The sequence below is a fragment of the Cavia porcellus genome, unplaced genomic scaffold, assembly GCF_034190915.1.
Source record: "Cavia porcellus strain 051 isolate PalLab524CR breed Dunkin Hartley unplaced genomic scaffold, mCavPor4.1 scaffold_1, whole genome shotgun sequence".
Taxonomy (NCBI): Eukaryota; Metazoa; Chordata; class Mammalia; order Rodentia; family Caviidae; genus Cavia; species Cavia porcellus.
Window position 1 is genome coordinate 114,551,901 of NW_026947484.1, and position 19,924 is coordinate 114,571,824.

The window sequence follows — 19,924 nt, forward strand, 5'->3', positions numbered from 1 at the left end:
AATTTGCATTTTAACTAAGGTTCATCAAAGCTGTAACAATGGTCAAGTGAAATTTATTTTGTATTTATCACACTAATGGAATTATTTTATTGTCCTAATAATGGAGGTTAAAAAGTTTCTCCTATTAAGGTTCTTTGGAAGAAAGTAGTCTGAAATGCATATAAAACAGCCAAAGAAAGCTTTTGAGTGAAAATAAAACAGCAAAGCAAATTCTTTTCAACATTTGTCATCATTTTCATTTATTTAGTCTTCATATGAATATTTCATACGAATAAATAATTTGCAATCCATACACTAATTTTATTTTTCTCCCTGTTTGCTCAGGCTGACCTCAAACTCTTGGGCTCAAGCAATACCTTCCTCCTAAATAGCTAGAATTACAGGCATGTACCACCACACCTAGGTATAGAGCAGTAATTTGACTTCGGCTTTTTTGCATTAGTTTTAACATCAAAATGTACATCAATCTAACTAGATAATGAACTCCCCCTCATATCTGGACATTGTTAGCTATTACAAATAATGCTAAAGTCAATCACCAATGTGTATTTTTTCTTTGAATTTCCTCAGGAAGGAGTCAAAATACTAAAATGTCAATAATTTAGGAAAGGATCCTGCTGGTTTGTCTTGAAGGAAACTACCTTATACTAGCAACATGTGAATAGATACACTTACCTTAAAGAGACTGTAGACCATTTCTTTGAACTTCTGTACCGTGGTTCCCCTGGTTGGCTTATCAAATAGCACTATTTCTTTTCTTGGCTCAAATTCAGTTCCAAAATCAAAATGGAGTGCTTGTTCCATTTGACATTTCACAACACCTGGTAGATTATCCCAAATCCCTAAATACATCTTTGTGAAAAAGAACAAGAAGTTATGTATTATACTGAGTAGAAGATTTAAACAGTATACCACTACAAACTGGGTATGATGGTGCATGACTGTAACCCCAAAACTCAGAGACTGAGGCAAAAACTGCAAGTCCAAGCCCAGCCTTGGCAATTTAGCAACTTAGTGAGACTTTGTCTCAATGCAAAATAAAGAAGGGGTGGAGATGTACCTCAGTAGGAAGGCCTTGGCTTCAATCCCCAGTTAAATCCCACTGTATTTCCCCCAAAATAAAACCTAAGTGGAAAATAAGCCCTAGCATGACTTTTCTGGATCTTCATAATATAAAGTCTACCCTTAAAATAAGCCCCAGTTATGACTGCAGCTAGACACATATATTTAATCAATACATGATGTATTGAACTATAAAATAATAATTAAACATAAATATTGGACATTAATTTAAAATGCTAGTATAAATTATAATTTGTAAATGTCCAAGGGGGTATCTTTGGATAAGAGGTAAACAACTATGTATGCAGATACCTTGAGACTTGTTGAATGACCAGCTGCAGTACAGACAATGCATGAATAATATGGACACTGCTAATGAGTGGACATGGTTGTACCTAATATGAATCTTCATAATTCAGTATATTGTATGTTGTGGCAGTGCACTACAAGCAGGCCATGTAGACAAAAACACTTATTTAAAGATAGCTTTATTGCTAGACATGAGAGATTGGGATCAGTGGTTCTACAGGAAATGGAGCTGCAAAAAATTCAGTCTGAAATTTGGGGTTTGGAGAGTTGTGACTATGTTCCAGATGATGACATGACTGTATCTGAATAAATGTGGATTTTTATGCATGAATAAATGAGTGTAGATTTTTGTACATGAAAAAGTAAGATATCCCCTGAAAATAAGCTCTATCACATCTTTTGAAGCAAAATAAAACCTAGTCTCATTGTCAGGGAATACTATTTATCTATCTACTTATCTATCTACTCCCTTCTATCTACATTTGTAGGGTGTTCTGTAAAATACAAACAAGCATCAAAGCACTGAGGTTGAGCTGTAATTTGACTTTTGAACAGCAAATATAAAGTACTTCAAATATTTTTTTTCTTCAAATGAATTTTTTTTTTTTTTGCATTTTTACTGGTACCAGGGATCGAACTCACGACCACAGGCTTGTAAGGCAGGTGCTTATGCCACTGAGCTAAATCCCCAGCCCCTCAAATGAATTTTTAATTATGAAAGTAGTGCAAGCCTCTCTCTCTCTCTCTCTCTCTATATATATATATATATATATATATATATATACACACACACACACATTATACATGACATATTGAATTATGAAGATTCATACTAGTAAAAGCCTATATATTTATTTATTTATTTGGTACCAGAGAGTGAACTCACAATCTTGCGCATGCCAAGTAGGCACTGAGCTAAATCCCCAACCCCATAAATATATTTAATAGTTAAAAATAGATAATAGGATGTAAAAAGTTCTTCCACATTTCATTTCTCTCATCCTATACTCCAGAATCAATCTCCATTAAGTATCTAGCTATTTACCAACTGAACATTGTATAGTGCTTACAACACCTTACATTTTATGCAGGATTGGAGTCCCTGCAAGCAGCACTTGACAGGGCAATGTATGGAATTGTGATGAAGTGAGAGCTTCAGTGGAAAGAAGAAGACTGGGTGCTAGGCACACGGAATGTGTCAAGGGAAGTTGCAGGGAGCATGGCCACATGGGCTGCAACCAGCAGGTCAAGGGAGAGGCTTCCTGAGGCCTTGGAGCCCATATGACCTAGAACAATGTGCTATGAATGCTGGATAAGCAGCTGTAGGATTTAATGTTTGCATGGCTGATTTCAGTCTTGCTTTTGTCCAGTTCCTTTTTTCAGGACCCCTATTCTTCTCTTTCTCCTTTCTTGAATGGGAGTGTTGTTGCTCCGCCCCCCCCCAACTCCACTTTATTCAAGAATAAAAAGAAGAAAAGGGGGCTGGGGATTTAGCTCAGTGGCATAAGTGCCTGCCTGGCAAGTTCAAGGTCCTGAGTTTGATCCCTGGTACCAAAAAAAAAAAAAAAAAAAAAAAAAAAAAAAAAAAAAAGAAGAAGAAGAAGAAGAAAAGGAGGAGGAGGAGGAGGAGAAGAAGGAAACTACAACAAAATTTCAAAACATGTCAATCAGGGGGCAACAATGGTACACTGTCATCCCCAAGTTATTCACCTAGAGCACAAGACATCTGCATTCAATTATCTGAACAGTACCAGCACTAATCTTTCTTGTCAGTGAACTAAAAAAATTAGTAGTTTAACTATCTTAACGATTTTTTATATACATATACATACACGTTTTTTTCTTTCAGTTTTCACTAATAAAACAACATGATGTATATACATGTGTCTTATTTCACTAATGAGTATGTTCTCAAATTGCATCTATTTATCTATAGAAGTGTCCTGTTCTTGATGGCTGAATAGTACTCCATGTCTAAAAATACTGTATTTTTAAAATCTTCTCCTCAGGGCTGGGGATTTAGCTCAGTGGCATAAGTGCCTGCCTTGCAAGTACGTGGTCTTAAGTTCGTTCCCTGTACTGATAAAAAAAAGACTAAGAGCTCCTGGTATTAACCACTTATTGTAGTGGTTGTCTTTCTTCTGTATAGAAAATGAACAGGATCTGGGCATGGTGTAATCCCAGCTACTTGGAAGACTGATTCAGGAGGCCTGCAAATTTGAAACCAACCTGAACAACTTAGTGAGCTTATGACTCAAAAAATAAAAACAGCTGGGTGTAACTCCGTGGCAGAGTATGTGCTAGCATGTGCTAATGGCCTGGGTTCAATTTCTAGCACCTAAAAAATGGTCATATTAATAATAATAATATAAACAAAGATTACATCACTCCTCATCACCAAAGCTTCCAATAAATTTTCAATGTAATTATAGTAAAACCCATAGTCCTTCCCATAGCCTGTTGAGCTGGCCTGGTCTACCTCTCTAACTTGATCTTGTACCACTTTCTCCCTGGTTCTCTATGCCTCAGGTACTCTGATCTTTCTGTTTTTGGGAGCTTACCAAGCTTTCTTCTGCTTCATGATCTGCTGCCTTTGCTACCGGTTCTTCTTGGAATGTACTCTCCTTGATCTTTCCACATCACTCAAACGTCATCTTAGAAAGGCCTTTCCTGGTCACCCTATCTACAATAGGTTCTTCTAAGTCATTTTGTTCATTTTCCTCATAGCCATTGGTACTGTCTGACATTATCTTACGTATTTTCCACTCACTTATTATATATCTTCTCTCACATTAGAACATAAAGCATAGCTGGCACAGTGGTGCATGCTGGTAATCCCAGCACTGTGGGAGGTGAAGGCAGGGGAATTTTAAGCCTGAGCCCAACCTGGGCAAATAAGTGACAGCTTGATTCAAAATAAAAAATAAGAAGGGTTGGGGGTGTATTTCAGTGTTTGAATGCTTCTGGATTCAATTCCCCCTACTGAGGAAAAAAAAATTTCCATTTCCCAAGGATGTTCGGTTATATTTTCTTCTACTTCAAGGGTTATTTTATTGTTTTTATTTATACTACTTTGATGATAAGTGAGATACAGCTTTTTAAATTATGTTTATTAGTCATTTGTGGAGGTTTTTTTTTTTTTTTTTTTTTTGCTTTTGATCATCCTGCTTATGGTTTAATTCTATTGAGGTCTGTGATCTCTGTGATGTGAGGTTTTAAAGGTGTTCCCTGACTTCTCTAAAGCACACTGATACTATCCCACTCCTTGCATCTTCTATCAGTTCACCCTGTGGATCTCCTACATAGAACACGGCATAGTTTATATTGTTTACTTATTGTTTATCTATCAACCATTTGTATCTACAGCCTATCCATTGACCATTGGGATAATGTAAAGTTCTTAGAGAAGTAATTTTGTCTGTCTTAATCATCACTGTATTTCTAATAATTAAAACAAAGATCACTGTTATTTCTAATAATTAAAACAAAGTCTGAAATATACTGAAACTAGAGAATTACTAAATATCTTTTGCATGAATGAATCAAAGCATTCAAACTTGAAATACATATAATGTCCTAGGTTTATTGTTTGAGAATTATTTTAATAAAGCTTTTAGCTTAAGGTAAAATTAGAGCTCACTGAAATTCTTTCATATTCATTTTCAGTGTCCATACCTGATTGTTGGGCTTGGTGGATAAGCATTTTCCAAAGTAAAGAGTTTCTGTAACACAAAGGCTATTACATGCTGGCCCATCAATAACTCCAGTCTTGTACTTGTCACACTAAAAACCAAGACACATAAAGAAGTAGTTAATAAAAACTGTTCATAAGAAGAAACATCTGGTAAAGACAAAATTCTCTCATAAAGAACTTAGGCTTTGAATTTACACAAATCTAGATTTGAATCCAAGCTCTGATTCTAACTTGTTATATGATAAGGTTCACTGCTCCTGGATGTGTACAGTATTCTGGAACAATTTTCTCCATTTAACATGGTCTTTACTTTCTCTAAGAATAGAAGGCATACTTTTTTTTTTTCCCTTTGTATTTTTGTAGCCTAAAACCAAGGCTTTTGCATAGAGGTATAATCCCAGTCCTTTTTTTTTAAATTTTAAGAGTGTCTTGCTAAGTTGCTAAATTGCCAGGAAAAGGTTTGAATTTGTCAACCTTCTGTCTCAGCCTGGGATTATAAACCATGCTGGGGTTACAGGTGGGCCCTACAACACCCAGGTGAGGCACTCTTTAAATCAAAAATGACTCTGACTTTAAAATGAATTTAAATGTTTAAAATAACACAATAACTTAAAACAACACAACAAAGTTACATCTGCTATTTTTTATCCTTGAGATCAAACAAAAGCAAGAAAAAGAAAAAATGAATGTAAATTCTTTGATAAATATCATTACCATAGGCACAATAAATAAGGATTATTTACTAAATTCAATAAAGATTACTCCAGAATCCAGAAGGAGGCTGAGAGGAAGTACCTGCCATGGCCTCAGTTCTTAAAGTTAGCAAGGCACCAAGCAAGAGAGAATCTGAAGGATAAAACCATCACTGTGGTTTACAGTGAAGGCTTCAGGGGCACAAGCTATGGGACTTCCCAAGACTTTACATGACATCATGAAACAGTCAGACAAGGCAGGCTGACTGGTAAGTAGTAATGATAAAATCCTTTAAAGTGTTATATTTGTTGGGAGCAATTTATTGACAAACTAGAGTTAGAAAACTATGTTATGAGCAGTACTGTAAGTGCTGTACCAGAAAGAACCTAAGCTGATCCTGCATGTCTCTGTCTACCTCACCTTTTCCTTCTTTCTCACATAACACAGACACAGACGCAGACACAGAATCTCTCAGAATCACAGGCAGCTTCACTAGTACTAGTTGCTTCATGCAAAAGTGCAAATGGGCAGCTGAGGAAGCCTCTTTTTACACAGGAATGAGTAATAGGTTTTGTGTAGTGAGTAATGGGTTTTGTGGCAGACACCTGTAATCCCAGCAATTGGGAAGCTGAGGCAGGCTGAGTTCGAGGCCAGCCTGGGCTACATACTAAGAAAAGCCAGCCTGAACTGCATAGTAAGGCTCTATCTCAAAAAGCAAATCCGAAATGAACAAAAAACAACACAAGAATGAGTACTAATCAAAAGAATACAAGCAAGAAATCTGTAGAGTGTATCTATGATATTTAGGAAAGCTGAGGACAGTCACACCAGTCTATAATCCTAGCTACTCAGCAGGGTGAGTTAGAAGGATGGTAATTTCAAGGCCAACCTGGGCAACTTAGTGAGACTCTGACTCACTAACTTTTTTTTTTCTGAGACAGAGTCTTGTACGCAGTTGAGCTGGCCCTAAACTTCTGGTGGTCCTCCTGCCTCAGTCTGCTGAGTGCTGCAATTACAGGCCTACACCATTACGCTCAGGCTTCAAAATTTAAAAATAAAGTAGAAAGATCTGGAAATGTTGCTTAGGGCCCCTGTGGTTCCATCTCCCATACTGAAGAGGAAAGGAGGGAGGGAGAAGAAGGAAGGAAAAAGTGTAAGGAATGCAATAAAAAGTGCAAATGTTAAAGAAATTTTCCAAAAAAAAAAAAATTTTGACATGAGGCAGACTTAACATATTGTATGAATAAAAAGAAATTCACTGAAACAGTTTAAAATAAGCCCTCAAGGCAGAAGAAATGTTGAGGCAACAGAAGGAAATGTAAAACAAGCTAACAGAATTCAGAAAGGAAGAGAAAGAGAAAAATCTTTAAATAAAAGTGACATTGTAAATGGTGATGGAAAGGAAGAGAAAAAAGGATAAAAATATAGTGGGGCTATATTGAGGAGAGTGAGCAAAATAAAATGAAAATTTAAAAAAACTGAAATTGAGATAAATTTATAGACACAGAAGACAAAAGATATCCAGTATGTCCACATAAAGGAGAACAGGAGTAAGTGGTAAAGAAAAAAATATTCAAAGTAGAATTCAAGGACACTTCATTTACAAATGAAAAAATACTTGAATCTACAAGGTAGAAAGGTCATTCATCAAGATGCAAGAATAGGCCCATACATATCAACATAAAAAAATCTTAATGTTAAGAGGAAACAGTTGCAGAACAATGTGTGGTTAGCATCATTTCTTAAAACATAGAAATATGCAAAGCAATACTACTGTACTTATTATGTATAAGAGGTGGTAAAATATTTAAATTAAAACAATTATTACAATAAAAGACACATTTCTTAGACTGAAAGGATGTGTTTGAGGGGGAATAATGGCAACATATCTTTCACTGTAACACTTTTCCATGTTTTTGAGACAGGGTCTCAGTATGTAGTTCAGACTGGCCTTGAACTCATTATGTAGCCCAGGCTGGCTTCAAACTTGTGGTGGGTGATCTTCCTAGTGGGATTACAGCCATGTGCCACCATGTTGGCTGTCATACTTTTTTTTTTTTTTTTTTTTGCAGTACCAGGGATTGCATAATTTTTTTTTGTTTAAACATTCATGCATTTATTGATCACCATTCACTGACCAACTGTTTATGGAAATTTCTGTTAAATCAAAACATCATGTTATTCACCAGATCTGGTACCATGCAACTTCTTCCCCAAAGTTAAAGCAACCATGAAAGGTGAGTATTTTGAATTGCTTCGGGACACTGAAGGAGCTACATTTTGCAACTAAAGCCTACTCATGAAAAAGTAAGTGAGTTTGAGGGAAGTATTTTTGAGGGAGATCAATGGCAATATGTAACTCTCTATAATAATTAAAAAATAAACATTCATATTTTTATCATACCAGGTACATGCAGAAAAACTATGCAAACAATGATGTCAAGAATTCATACCAAATTCAAGAGGGTAATTACTCTAGAGAAGATTATAGAGAGAGGATTACAGAGAACTTTAACTCTAATTGTAATATTTTCTTTTGAAAAATGAAGCAAATATGGCAAAAGATTATGACTTGCTAAGAAGGTGGTAGGCACACAGGTATTTGTCAAATTTTTTCTGTATGCCAACATCATCCTATGAGCATGGCAGGTACATCACTTTATTTATTTTGTTTTGGTACCGGGGACTGAACTGACGACCTTGTGCTTGGCAGACAGGTGCTTACACAACTAAGCTAAATCCCCAGCCCCACATGTCCCCATGGGATGGGCATTACCATTATCTCCATTTCACTGATGAGGATACTGAGGTGAGGGAGGTTAAGAGACCTGCAGAGCAGGTTAGTGGTGTTGGAGTTTGAGACAAGGCCTTCTACCTCCAAGCCTGTGCCTGTAGGTAAAATAACTAGAACTATTTTTGTTTGGGAAAGAAACTAACAGATCAAGTTTATTACTGACTGGGCCAAATGCCCCTCCTCACAATTCTCAAGAAACATCTTGAGTCACACTCGTTCCGTCCACACAAGCAAATCAAAGCAGGACCAAGACTGTGCTTTTGTTTCCTTGGGGCTTTGCACAATTCCCAGCACATAATCAAACACAGGTGAAGAGCACCTGCCAGTGTGGTGAGTAAAGTGTACATGGAGCTTTATTCAGAAGAAGTAGTAATTCTATTATGAACAGCTTCTGGGATAGGACTCAAAGAGCTATCACAGTCATGAGTTCGATCCCCAGTACCAAAAAATAAATAAATAAATAAGGATTTGAACATGGCCCTCTGTGAACACCCATCTTTCAAATGAATGACCTTGAGGCTGTATATTTCTTTTCTGGCCCTATATTCTTCACCTCTTCTTTATATATACAGCATTCCCCAATTTTTTAAATCCATTTTATTTCAAGAAGAAAAACTAAAAACAAAAACAAAAAATAGAAGAAAAAAATTAAAAATAAATTTTAAGACATTTCAATTGGGGGTAACAATGGTACATACACTGCACACTGTCATCTCCAAATCATTCACCCAGAGCACAAGACATCTATATTCAATTGTCTGAACAATACCAGCACAAATCTTTCTCTTCAGTGAACTCAGAGGAATCAGTAATATAACTATCTTAACTAGTTTGTATACACACATTATAATACACACATATGTGTTACGTTGTATCATTTGGCTTCTTATACTACTGAGCCAATAGGATGTTTACACCTGTGTGTCTTATTTATTTCACTAATAAGTATGGCCTCAAGCTGCATATATTTACCTATAAAAGTCTCTATTTTATTCTTAAGGTTGAGTAGTACTCCATTGTACAAAAATATCACTTTTTAAAAAATCAATTCCTCAGTTGATGGGCATTTAGGTTATTTCCAAGATCTGGCCACTACAAACTGTGCTTCTATAAATACAGGTGCACATATATTTTTGTGGTATGACATTTTTAATTCTTTTGGGAAGATACCCAGAAGGGGACTAGCTGAGTTGAATGCGACCTCCAGTCCTAGTTTTTATAGGACTCTTCACACTGATTTCCACAGTAGTTGTACCAGTTTGCATTTCACAGCGGTTGCACCAGTCTCCACCAACAATGGAGAAGGGTTCCTTTATCCCCACAGTCCTTCCAGCATTTGTTACTGGTTGATTTCTTGATAGTATCCATTCTTTCTGGGATGAGGTAATTTGCATCTCTTGAATGAACAGCGATGGTGAACATTTTTTCACATATTAATTTGTTGTCTTTCTTCATCTGATAAGTATGTACTCATCTCAGATGCCTATTTTGGGGTTGCATCTTTAAATCTAGGAGGACTGATTTTTTTTTTTGTCCTTTTGAGAAAAGGTCTCACTATGCAGTTTAGACTGGCTTTGAGCTCACTTTGTAGCCCAAGCTGGTCTTGAACTTGCAACGATTCCCTTGCCCCAGAGTTCTTTTATGTTCTTGATAGTAATCCTTTTTCTCCCACTTTGTGAGTTGTCTCTTCATTCTGTTGGTGGTTTCTCTTGCTGTGCAAAAGCTTTTCAGGAGGGTGAGAGCCCCATGGTCGATTCTTTGTGATAGCTCCTGTGTAATCCGGGCTTTATACATAAAGTCTTGGCCTACATCAATGTCTTCAAGAGTTTTATCAACTCGATCTTCCTGCAGATTTAACGTTTCTGTTTTAATATTAAGATCTTTGATCCATTCTGATTTTAGCTTAGTACATGGTAAAAGATATGGGTCCAGTTTTAATCTTTGGCATGTGTAGGGCCAGTTTTTCTAGCACCATTTATTAAAGAGGTTATTTTTCTTCCAGTGAATGTGTTTGGCACCTTTGTCAAAGATAAGGTGGCTGAGTGTGTCTGCATTTGTTTCTGCATCTTTTAACCTATTCCACTGATCGTCAGGTCTGTTTTCTTTTGCCAGTATCATACTGTTTTTATCACAGTAACTTTATTGTGTAATTCAAGTCAGGGATTGTGATGTTCCCATCTTGTCTTTGTTGCCTGGGATTGCCTTTGCTATTCTAGGTCTCTTCTGGTTCCAGATGAATTTTAGGATTTTTCCTTAATTATGTGAGGTATACTATTGGAATTTTGATTGGGATTGTGTTAAATCTGTGTAACAGTTGTGGAAGTAAGGCCATTTTTACAATATTGGTTCCTCCTATGTAAGTGCACAGACTATCTCTCCATTTTGCAATATCCTCTTCAATTTCTTTTTCAGAGTGCTAAGGCAGGAGGATCACTTGAGCTTGGGAGTTCTAGATCATCCTGGACAATATAGGAAACAAAAAATAGGTCTGGTGGCACATATACTTCTATAATTCTAGCTACTCAGGAGACAGAGGCAGGAAGATTGTAAGTTCAAGGCCAGCCTGGGCACCTTAGTGAGATGCTGCATCAAAACAAACAAAAAGGGATCTAAAGAGTGTAGCTATGTGGTCAAGTACTTACATGCATTAAGGCCCTGGGTTCAGTCCCCATGGTGTGCATGGGGAGATTCATTGTGGGAATATTTTCTATAATATTTAAAACTTTTTTGTGTTAAAGCTCAAACCAGGTATCTTATTAGCACACTGATAAGCAGTGCAGACATGTCTGGTATTCACCTAGAAGAATCAGATTTCTTGTTTTCAACAAAGGCCTAAAGCCAACTCTGCATCAAAGAGTAGTCACAAAGAACAGGCTCTTCGATTTCCATCACAAGCCAGAAATAAATTCCTACATGCTTGTGTGGAAGGGACAGTTGGCCACATACTGCTTTTTGTTTTATTTTTTCAGGCACAGTCATACATACAAACTATAATCACTGTAGGTAATATAATTTTCTAAATAAAAATATACAAAAATTATAAACAATGTTCAACTTCACAATATGATAGCAGAAAATATCAAAGATTTTCCACTCCTAAGATTTCAATTTTGATCCATCTAATAACCACTCTTTGCTTGCACATTCTTCATAGCACCAGAAGATGGCAGCAGTTAGCTTCACATACGCTGGAGGAATGATTTCATAAACTGTGGGAATTGCACCACAAGGGGGCAATAATAATAAACTCACCGGTAGTAAGTAATAGGTTTTAAATAATTTTCTAAAACCTGTGTTCTAAAAATGTACTTCAGGTATCAACTGCAGACTTCAGTTTCTCCTAAGAGGAGGAGGGAGCAGGGAACAACTGGGTTTTCACAAGGCTTGAAAATCCTCCACTTGTCTCTAGTCAAAGCCCTCTTCATTCCCTAAATCAGCTATTTTAATCTTCACCATCTTATGCACACTCACTTTATCTTCAACCCCTATTCTCTCCCTCTGCTGACTTCTCTCTTAGTCACTGAAAGTATTCAAATTGTTCAAATCTTTCTGCCTGCACACACATGCACACACTTCTAATCCCCCTCCCCCACACTGTTTTTTGGTTGGGGGGAGCGGCACTTAGGACAGAACCCAGAACTTTTGCACTGAATTGCATCTCTAGTCTTTTAAAAAATATTTTATTTTGGCTGGGGATTTAGCTCAGCGGCATAAGCACCTGCCTTGCAAGCGCGTAATCGTGAGTTCAACCCTGGTACCGATTAAAAAAATTTTTTTAAATTTTGAGGCAGGGTCTCACTGTTTAAGCTAGGATTGAACTTGTGTTTTGTTGTTGTTGTTTTTAGTTTTTTGAGACAGGATCTTGACATGCAATTCAGACTGACCTTAAACTCATATGTAGCTGAGGTTGGTTTCCTACTCACTGAGACCCTCCTACCTCAGCCTCCCCAGTGACGGGATTACAGGTGTGAGCCACTATGCCCAGAAGTCTCACATTTGTGATCCTCCTGTCAGCTTACTGGTGTGCATTGTGGTGTGTACCACAATGCCTGGCCCTTTCCTTCTGTTCTAATGATCATAATTCATTTTAAAATCCCAAGTACACACAGTAGAGGGGTGTGTGTGTGCATGCGTGCAGGTTATAGTCAGATGTATCTGATAGCTTAATCAGGCATGTAAACGTGTTGGCTAGAGCTCTAATCAGGAAGCCAACACTCCAGAGGCAGTGACCAGAATGAAGTGCTTTTATATTCCTTCTATCAAGACCTAATTGATTTTCTAGCATTTTTTTTTTCTAGAAGTGGGGATCAAACACAGAACCTCATGCACACAAGTATCTAAGCATTCTACCACTGAGCTACATGCCCTGCTCCATTTCTGAGATTTTGTTAACGAGAAAATTGGGATTTTAGGCCATGCCTAGTAGCTCATACCTATAATCCCAGCACTCGGGAGGCTGAGGCAAGAGGATTGCTGGGAATTTGAACCCGGTTTGGGCTACATAGTAAGTTCAGGACCAGCTTGCAGCATGAGTGAGACCTCAAAAAAAAAAAAAAAAAAAATTTTATTGATGAAATTTGATAAAATTAAAGGTATTTAAGATATGTGGGTTGGCTAAATTATATTTTATACCCTTTCAGGAAGAATGCGTAAGAACCAGTTGGAGCTACAATCTTTCTCCTTAAGGAAGTGGCTAGCCCAAGCTAGTCACTGTAGACTATGGATTTTCAAACATCAAGGAAGTTCAGATCACCTGAAGGGCTTGTTGAACACAGGTGTTGGACCCAACCCTCTGAAATTCTCTCTAGGACACTGAGTCCTGCCTGGAAGAAAGCATGGCCTAAAATTATATAAGAGACTTTGAAGACTGTGTAGAGGAGCCTGAGCTTTCAGTTGACCTGTACGTGATGACACGGTCACTACACCACAGGCTTGCAGGTACACAGTGGCGATGTTGAGGAACACTCAGAGGAATCAATCGTCTACAGAGGAACTTCAGCAACTTCTGGTTGAGCAACAGAGAATGGCTGCTGAGGAGCTTTCTGAAGAGGAGGAGTATCAACAATCAGTGCAGTAAAGTTCTTCAGAAAAGAAGAAAAACCTGAGAAACTGGACAAAGCTACACACATTTATAGAGATGACTCACTCAGAAAGAGAAAAACACAATCACTGTTTTCACTTGCTTAAAGACACTGTAATGTCATAGTATAGAACAATGTTAAAAAAAAAAAAAAGAAACAACCTTATAGTAGCTTTTAGTTCTGAAAAGGCTGAGACCTACTGAGCCAGAAGCAGTCCTAATGGGCTACAGATTCTCCCCAGGAAAGAAAGGACACCAAAGAGCCAGACTCCTGATATTCTTAGGGAAAGGGACTCTTCTTCTACATGATAACCACTTCCATTTCATCTTCCCTTTCAGCAAACCAAAGATGTTTACCTGAATAGTGAGTACAGTATGAATCTGTTGTTTCTGGTAAACCAGGCACATTTTATAACTTTTTGGTTAACACACTAGGAAAATTATTGGTGTTTCTGGTAAACTATGTACTTTATACAACCTTTTTAAAAAAATTATGAACAGGGTAGTTAAGGGGTGCTTCAGGAGGTTTGGAACTCATTATGGGTATTTCTACTATTTCTTATGGGAAAACAGTCTTGACTGATAGCCAACTTGAGTAACAACCAGTCCTAGAGCACAAATTGAGTTTATAAGCTAAGGGTCCACTGCAGACTTAATTTTTATTTTTTTATTTTAGTTTTAATTTTTTGGTCTTTTTATACAGGGTCTCACTATACCTAGGTTGGCCTCGAACTCAGCAATCCTCCCGCCTCCAGGTGTGTGCCACCAAGCCCAGCAATTTTTATCTCTTAACTTCAACCTGATCTTTTTTTTCTTTTAACTGAAATAAATGATGCATTTACATTTAATGTAATTTTCAACATGTTTGGGTTTCAACATGGACCAGCTGTTGCCATGATATACCCCCCCACCATCTCCTTCAGAATACATGCACGTAATCCTTTAGCTTCTCAGAGTAGGGGTAGTAAACAGCTCTCAGCTGAGCTTCTTTCAAGACTTTCAGGTAGAGAGAACAGCTCTGCTCAAGATCATGTCCTTTTGTAGGGCTGGGTGTGAGGGTGGGAATCTGCATCTACTGACTGGACAATAAGGGGTAAAAAGGTATGGACTTTGCAAGGTCATTCCAGCTCCAGAGCTCCCCATAGGACTTACAGACTCTCGTACCACTGCACTGCAACTTGACTTCTCCCTCTGGCCTCCTCCCCCCTTCTACTCTTCATAGACGTTATTCCCAAGAGACCACCCTGATAAACTTGCTCCAGGCAGATTCAGTCTATGATATCTATCATCTCACTATTTACTTTCCATTTATTCCAACTGGTGTGTTGCTTTATTTACTTGCCTTCTTTTGTAACAAGTATTCTTTTATTCCATCTTTTCTATATTAAGGAAATGACACACTTTTTCAGTGCCAGAGGTTATCACAGAAGTAAATATACATCCATGAATTATCAAAGTCTAAAGTTAGCAGGGTGCCAGGCAGAGAACAAGTCAGTGTCTCCAGAGAATCAGCCATGCTGGAACCTGGGGGACCAACCAAGAAAGCAACGAACCTTCCTGGTAAGCACTGTGAGCTGCAGGAGCACCAGGGAGAGAATGTCAGTGTCTCCTGTGAGCCCACCACACGACCCCGCTTAGCAACGGGATAGTTTCAAGGTCAACTGGAGTTGATAGCAACTAAGGTACATAAAGCAACTAAATGCTTGTTGAGTTGATTATGCAGACCTGGAGCCAGAGGTCTGAGCATCTCTTGGGAGGATGACAATATGCAATACAGTGAATATGGGGTATTTCCTTCTAGCTTGTCTTTGAAAGCAAATATTGTTTTCACTGTTTTGCTTTATTCTGATTGTTTTGCTCTATTCAATATTCTATTTTGAAAGGTTTGATAATGTTCTCTTTTTTGATTTGATTTTGCCATACTTGATTGAATAGGCATTTATTGTGAAGATAACAAGGGATACTATGGAACCTATTATTGTCATCCTAGTATCTTGCCCTGAAGTTCTGTATCAATTTCACTGCATTGTTTCAATTGGCTTTGTTCTATCTTGTTTTGTTATATTTTACTACCTTCAAAATAAGAAAAAAAAAGTAAATTAAAAATTTTTTTCTATCTTTGAGACATGGTTTTGCTATGCTGGCCTTGAATTCACTTTGTAGTCCAGGGTGGCTTGAACTCGCAGCAATCCTGCTTCAGCTGGGATTACAGGTGAGCAACACCATGGCAGGCTATATATCTAATTGTTATTCTAAGTACATCTTATAAATGGAATTATATAATACTTGTCCTTTTATGTGTGGCTTATTTCACTGAGCATAATGTTTACAACTGTTTATCCATGTTATAGCACATATCAGAATTTCATTTTTTTTTTTTACTTTTTATCGGTACCGGGGATCGAACTCATGACCTCCTGCTTGCAAGGCAGGTGCTTATGCCGCTGAGCTAAATTCCCAGCCCCCCAGAATTTCATTCTTTTTAAAGGCTATATTCATATTTTGTTGTATGTGTATACAAGCTGAATACCCCTTATCTGAAATCACTGAAATCATTAGTATTTGAACTCAGAGTTTTTCATATTTGGGGATATTCGCACAGACTTTATACATAAAAGATCTATAGCTGGAAAGTCTGAAATTAGAAACACTATGAAATCTGAAACTTTTTGAATACTGTTTCAGTACACAAAAAGTTTTGGACTTTGGAGCAGTTGGGTTTCCAAGCATTTTGGATTTTGGGTTGGGGTGCTGAACTTAAGAATACCATGAACATTGGTTTCTAAGTATGTGTTTGAGTTCCTGCTTTAAATTTTTTTATATCTAGAGGAAGAACTTCTGGATACTATGGTAATTCTATGCTTTACATTTGAAATTGGGTATGGTCGCTACACCTGTAATACTAGCACTTGGGAGGAGGAGGCAGGAAGATCACCATGAATTTGGGGCCAGTCTGGGATACATAGTGAGTTCAAGGCCAGCCTGAACTGCATAGCAGAACTCTGTCTCAAAAAAGATAAAAAAAAAAAAACAACAAAAAATCCCCACACATTGAGGAATTTCCAAACAGCTCTCGAAGTTTTTTATACATTATAATTCTCTATTGAAATTATCCATTGTTTTATTTCCTCTATAGGTTTTTCTATTTAGGTGAATATGAAGTTCTTTTTGAATGACTCTATTATCCAAATCATTTATTGACGTACTTTTAGTGTCTATGTTAATCTCTAGGTTTCTGGTCATGTAATCTTGATTTTTAGCAATCCTTGTAATTTTTTTCTTTCATGCAATGGCTCCAGAGTTTCCCTTCCCTCTACAAGGCAGATGTAATGATAGCTGGTCATCTTAACCCAATTATGAACTGTGCAGAGTTGAAGCTAGGTTGTAACTCTGGTAAACCTCAAGCTATTTTGGCTTATCCTCATTCTGAGGGCATATCCCTCTGGGCTTTTAACTGAAAATCATTACACATAACTTTAATCTGTATTTTATAAAACCACTGAAGTGCAAAATGTCTGCTTTACCTTTCCTTTGTTTTCTTTTCCCCAGCAGCTGGGGATTGAACCCTGGACCTTGCACATGCCAGGCAAGTGCTCTACTATTAAGCTATATTCCCAGCTGCTCTGCCTTTCAATGAAATTTTATCCTCCCATTCTCCTGGTCCCCAGAAATTGGCAGATATTCTGGTGGGATACATGAGGTAGCCCTAGTTTTCTAACAAAGGCTCTGCCAGTTTCTTGCTCCCAGCAACAGCTCTGTGACAATATATAGTTTTGGGTTTTTTTTTTTCCCCCTCTTTTTTGTCTTTTTGAGACAGGGTCTTGCTATGCAGTGCAGGCTGGCCTTGAGCTCACTTTGTAGCCCAGGCTAGTCTTGAACTTGCAATGATCCTCCTGCCTCAGCCTCCCATGCTGGGATTACAGGCGTGAGCCATCACACCCAGCTCAGCAGTATATAGGTAAGTTACTTAACTGGGATATTTCTGAGAAATACATGGTTAGGTGGCTTCCTCATTGTGCTAACATCATAGAATGCACTTACACAAAGTTAGATGATATAACCTGCTAAACATAGAGGCTTTATGGCATATATCATCATGTATGTGTTCTTTGTTGACTGAAAATGACATTATGTGGTGCATGATTATAGTTCTGCTTCTGAGACACTCCCCACCTTTGCTGCTGTTGTTGTTGTTGTTTTGAGACGGGTCTTGCTATGTACCTCAAGCTGGCCTTGAACTCACTATGTAGCCCAGGCTAGCGTTGAACTCATGATGATTCTCCTACCTCATGCTCTGAAGTGCTGGGACTACAGGTAGGTACCACCACCGCTGGCCTTCTCTGACCCTTTTGTCCTGCTCACAATCAACACATTTACTTACACAGGGTAAAGGAGATTAGGAAATTCAGCTCATCATTCTGAAATTCGTTAGCTCACATTTACTTTTTGGTTAGCCCTTCAGGTTCTCAGCTCAAGAGCCTAGCATACCAGGTTTCCCACTTCTGATTGGACTAGGACTAGATTTTTAGTTCCATACCACCTTAAAACTGTATTTCAGGGCATATATCTCTAAGAAAAAGCAGCTATACAAACTAAGCTCACTGTTAAAACCAAACTCACTGTCCTCAAATTTCACCATCTTCCAAATCTTTTTTTTTTTTTTTTTTTTGGTACCAGGGATTGAACGCCCGATTGTGCGATTGCAAGGGAGGCACTAACGCCGCTGAGCTAAATCCCTGGCCATCTTCCAATTCTTGATCAAGTTATTCTTCACTATCACGTTAGGTCTTTTAAGCTTTAAATACACTTTTTTTTTTTTTTTAATCGGTACCAGGGATCAAACTCACGACTGCGTGCTTGCAAGGCAAGCGCTTATGCCACTCAGCTAAATCCCCATCCCCTTTAAATACACTTTTAAAATATTTTTTTTTTCTGGTTAGTTCTAATTCCATAGTTCCTATGCATAGTATATCTTACCATACTATCCTTAGTATTACCGGTTATGGAAGGTTTACAAAACATAGTTCCAAATGCAGACTAACTGCAATTGTTGCCAGCCTTAGAAAAATGATGTATTTTAGACTTAGAAAGCTTTTTCATTATTTTCAAGTTTTATTAAGTATCAAATTATATTTCAATTAGATTCTGTTTCTATTTCTTATAAATTAAGTTAAAAGGAAATTAAATTAAAGTGAAAAATGAGGCACTTCAACTATAATTCACTTATGACAGAATATGGACCAATATGTACCTTACATTTTATTATATCAATACAAGATACTTTCAATTAAATTCATTTAATTTTGGCTTAATCTCCTAGAATAGTACTTTTAAAATCAACAGAAGAGGCTAATAGGTCTTCCTGGAAAGGGAGCTGGTGAGGATATACTTTTTTCATTCAAATATATTTGGATTCTCTTAAAGATGTGTAATACACATAACCACATTAAAGGCACTTAGAAGTCTCCAGGAACGTCAGCTGTTTATTTTTTTGTCTAACTCTATGTTTCCACATATATCTGACCAGGAAAATATTCTATCCATGGATTTTCTTTTCACTATTGGGGATCTAATCCATGGCCATGTTGGGCTGAGGAAGCATTCTTTTGGAAGGGAATAAACATTTAAAATAGTTTTGGTAAACTGTATGTTATTGTAATTGATTATATAACTCCTGCTCCTTTCTTCTTCACTGAAGGTGAACAGATAAGAGTTGTAGATTTTTTGTTAGCTTTATCGGACTGTAACTTCCTCTGTTAGTTTCTTCTGACACAGAGTAGCAGGAAGAATATGAACTTTACATAGAGACAGAATTGGGCCAAATTTTGACTCCATTGTCTCTTTTTTCTGGGTCATATTTCTGCATTTATAAAATGGGTTTGGGGATATTTCATAGTATTATTTTAGCTATGAAATTAACGCGTAAAGAACCTTGTACATCAACTGGCCCCAAAGATTTCTCTTACCTTAAAATTTCTGAAGAATCTGGAATGGCCAACGGAAACAGACATATTATTGATATCTTTAAATCTTGATTTGGGACCCTTTTTTTACTAATTCATTCCTGTTTTTTAGTGATTTTTACCTTTCCCATTTAAGAAACTATCATACTCCTGAATAATATTTTGTTCTTGTTTTTAATCCTGGCTGATGGAATATGTAATGTTGAACTGGTTTTTATGTTTTAGAACTCTGGAAAATCTTAGGTTTTCATGTATATCCCTATAATACTTCCTATTGTAATATTTCTCTGTGATTACTCATTTTTCTCCCTTCAAACTATAAATTCTTC

At 37.3% G+C, this 19,924-nt stretch overlaps 1 protein-coding gene across 4 annotated transcripts in view; it reads right to left on the reverse strand.

The window, feature by feature from the left end:
• Dipk1a (divergent protein kinase domain 1A) overlaps nt 1-19,924 on the reverse strand; it is a 106,062-nt gene that overhangs the window by 3,371 nt on the left and 82,767 nt on the right. For all 4 annotated transcript variants that reach the window (XM_063254272.1, XM_003478939.5, XM_063254255.1 and 1 more), the window contains 2 exons: nt 5,047-5,154; nt 676-852 (listed from right to left, as the gene is read on the reverse strand). In XM_063254272.1, the coding sequence (XP_063110342.1) occupies nt 676-852; nt 5,047-5,154 (285 nt within the window). The remainder of the gene's footprint in view (nt 1-675; nt 853-5,046; nt 5,155-19,924) is intronic.